This window comes from Brassica oleracea, chromosome C6, assembly GCF_000695525.1.
Source record: "Brassica oleracea var. oleracea cultivar TO1000 chromosome C6, BOL, whole genome shotgun sequence".
NCBI classification, from domain to species: domain Eukaryota; kingdom Viridiplantae; phylum Streptophyta; class Magnoliopsida; order Brassicales; family Brassicaceae; genus Brassica; species Brassica oleracea.
Genome location: NC_027753.1, coordinates 39,722,923 through 39,725,321, shown reverse-complemented (window position 1 = coordinate 39,725,321; position 2,399 = coordinate 39,722,923). Strand labels below are relative to the sequence as shown.

Sequence of the window (2,399 nt, the reverse complement as noted above, 5' to 3'; positions counted from 1 at the left end):
ATATATATATATATAAATACTAATGATTTAAAGCAACAAGATTGGCTGATCAATTTAGTTGTCCAGTTGAAATCTTTCAAAAGTATGTGAAAGATTAAAGTCAAAGTAAATATGGATTTAGAATAGTAGTTATATTTTACTAACCAAAATACCGAAAAAACCGAACCGAACCGAAACCAATTCGATATCTGGATTGAACACCCCTAATCCAAATGACGCCAAACTATTATTTCATTCTCCAAAATATAATAAAAATAATAACTTAATTCCGCGGATCTTATCCTAGTACTAAAGAGTATTGTGTATAACATGATAACACCATTAATTAATTCGTTTCCCAATATAAATGGCTTTTTTTTTGGGTAGGAATATAAATGACTTTCTGGTAAAAGAAGAATCATCAGCTATGGAATAAACAACCACTCTTTATTTATTCAAAGCTATTACAGAGTTAAGACCACCGTTAACCCAAATGATTATATGGGGTGTGCTTAACAAAAAATAATATAATAGTGAGTAGAGTGATAGGGTGGGATCACAAAATTTTAAGCACGGGCTCTTCTGTAGCCTGTTTAAGCACCGCTGCTTGCACTGTTCGCGGGTCTCACTGACACATGACGATCCGCGATCGGTCCATTTTAAATTTTTTTTTTTTTATAATCAGGAAAAAAAAAAAATTTAAGCAACCTCGTTGTTAGGTTAATGGTGCTCTAAGGCCCAAAGTAATTTAATATCTTTTGACCCATTTTATTAACAAACAACTCACTCACAGTCACACCATTCCAAGGTGAACCAGCTCCTCTAATCCTTTCCTCAGCCTCTCTGCAGCTGCTCTCATTTCTTCCTCCTTCAACCCTCCAAACGACACCCGCACATGCCCTGGGCTCCCGCTTGCACGCCCGGGGATCACCACCACTCCATGACGGTGAGCCAGCCACCTCACCACCTTGAAATCATCTCCGTTTTCCTCTGGTAGCTTTGCCCACAAGTAAATCGCTGCTTCTCCTCCCTTAACGTTCTCCTTCCCCAGAGGCTCAAGGGCCTCTTTAACAATCTCCCTGTTTTTCACCAGACCTTTTACCCGTTCTGTTATCCACCCAGCACCTTCCTCTAGTGCGTATACAGCCAGGCGCTGAGATATTATTGAGGCACAGATTGGGATGTTGTCTTGAATCTTCACAAGCTCTCTCGCAAACCATTTTAAGTTCTCTGAGTAAGCTATCTGCAAGTAATATACGTAAAATGAACTCAAAATCAACAATATGGAAGTGAATATATAGGATGGGGAACACTCACATATCCAAGCCTCCAACCCATCATGCCATAGGTTTTAGAGAAGGAGAAGACGTTAACAATATGGTCTCCCTCCACGCAACAATGTTTTAAACCGTCATACATGAAATACCTGCCCATTTTCATAATGATCACTTAATAGTATTACATCTATTATTATTAAAATAAAATAAAAACATTCAAATGAGTTGAGGAATTCACTCGTATGTGTTATCTACAATCAGCCAACACCCTGCATCTTTGCATATCTTTGAAATCCTCTTAAGAAGCGGTTCGGGGACATAGGTGCCGCTTGGGTTACCAGGATTCACAACAGTTACAACCTTTGGGGTCGGTTTAGACTCAGAGAATGTCCTCTCTAACCAGTCTTGGCAAATAAAATAAGGTATTCACAAGTAGTTACAACTTACAACACTTCAAGTCATGAAAAAATGTTAATTCAAGGAGGTACCTGCGTCTGGATAGAGAGTCTGTGGATGGGCAGGACCAACAATTATGTTGGTGACTCCAGTCATCTGGAAGGCCATGTAGGCATTGAAGTAGTATGGCTGAAACATGACAACTGAATCACCGGGATCGCTTAGTATAAGAACAAGATTTACAAACGCCTGCATTTGACTCAAAAAAAAAAGAAAAAAAGAAACAGAAAGTATGAGAGACTAAAAGAAGAAGAAGAGACTTTTGGCAGGAAAGAGCGTGTATACCTGATTGGCACCAGCGGTAACCATCACTGCAGATTTAGTTAGCTTATTTTCTTCACGCAGCTTTTTCTGAAGAGCCTGCCTAAGCTCGGGAATACCTTCATCTGGTCCATAAGAGCTAACCTTAGGATCACAGACAAGCTCCTTGACCTTGTCTAAAGCCTTTTGAGGAGGCTGCCAATGCACCACTCCCTGTAATCACATGAACACGATTGTGTCTTTTATTGTCAATGAAGCAATGACATGGCAATAGAATCAGCTTACCAATAGGCCAAACAGAGAGAGAGAGAGAGAGGGGGCAAACCTGAGCAAGAGACATGGGGTTGGTCAACTCAGCCATTAACTTCCTAATCTGCACGCAAAAACCAACAGTGTTTCTCACATAAAAAAAAAAAAAAAAAAACA

The 2,399-nt window shown here is 39.6% G+C and overlaps 1 protein-coding gene across 1 annotated transcript in view; it reads right to left on the bottom strand.

Annotated features, from left to right (window-relative positions):
- Positions 1–655: 655 nt before the first annotated feature.
- Positions 656–2,399, bottom strand: part of LOC106298784 (aspartate aminotransferase-like) — a 2,027-nt gene continuing 283 nt past the window's right edge. The window contains exons 2-7 of the mRNA XM_013734922.1: positions 2,299–2,346; positions 1,998–2,186; positions 1,745–1,901; positions 1,495–1,660; positions 1,297–1,405; positions 656–1,222 (exon numbers count right to left, since the gene is read on the bottom strand). Of these exons, the coding sequence (XP_013590376.1) occupies positions 773–1,222; positions 1,297–1,405; positions 1,495–1,660; positions 1,745–1,901; positions 1,998–2,186; positions 2,299–2,346 (1,119 nt within the window). The 3' untranslated portion in view covers positions 656–772. The remainder of the gene's footprint in view (positions 1,223–1,296; positions 1,406–1,494; positions 1,661–1,744; positions 1,902–1,997; positions 2,187–2,298; positions 2,347–2,399) is intronic.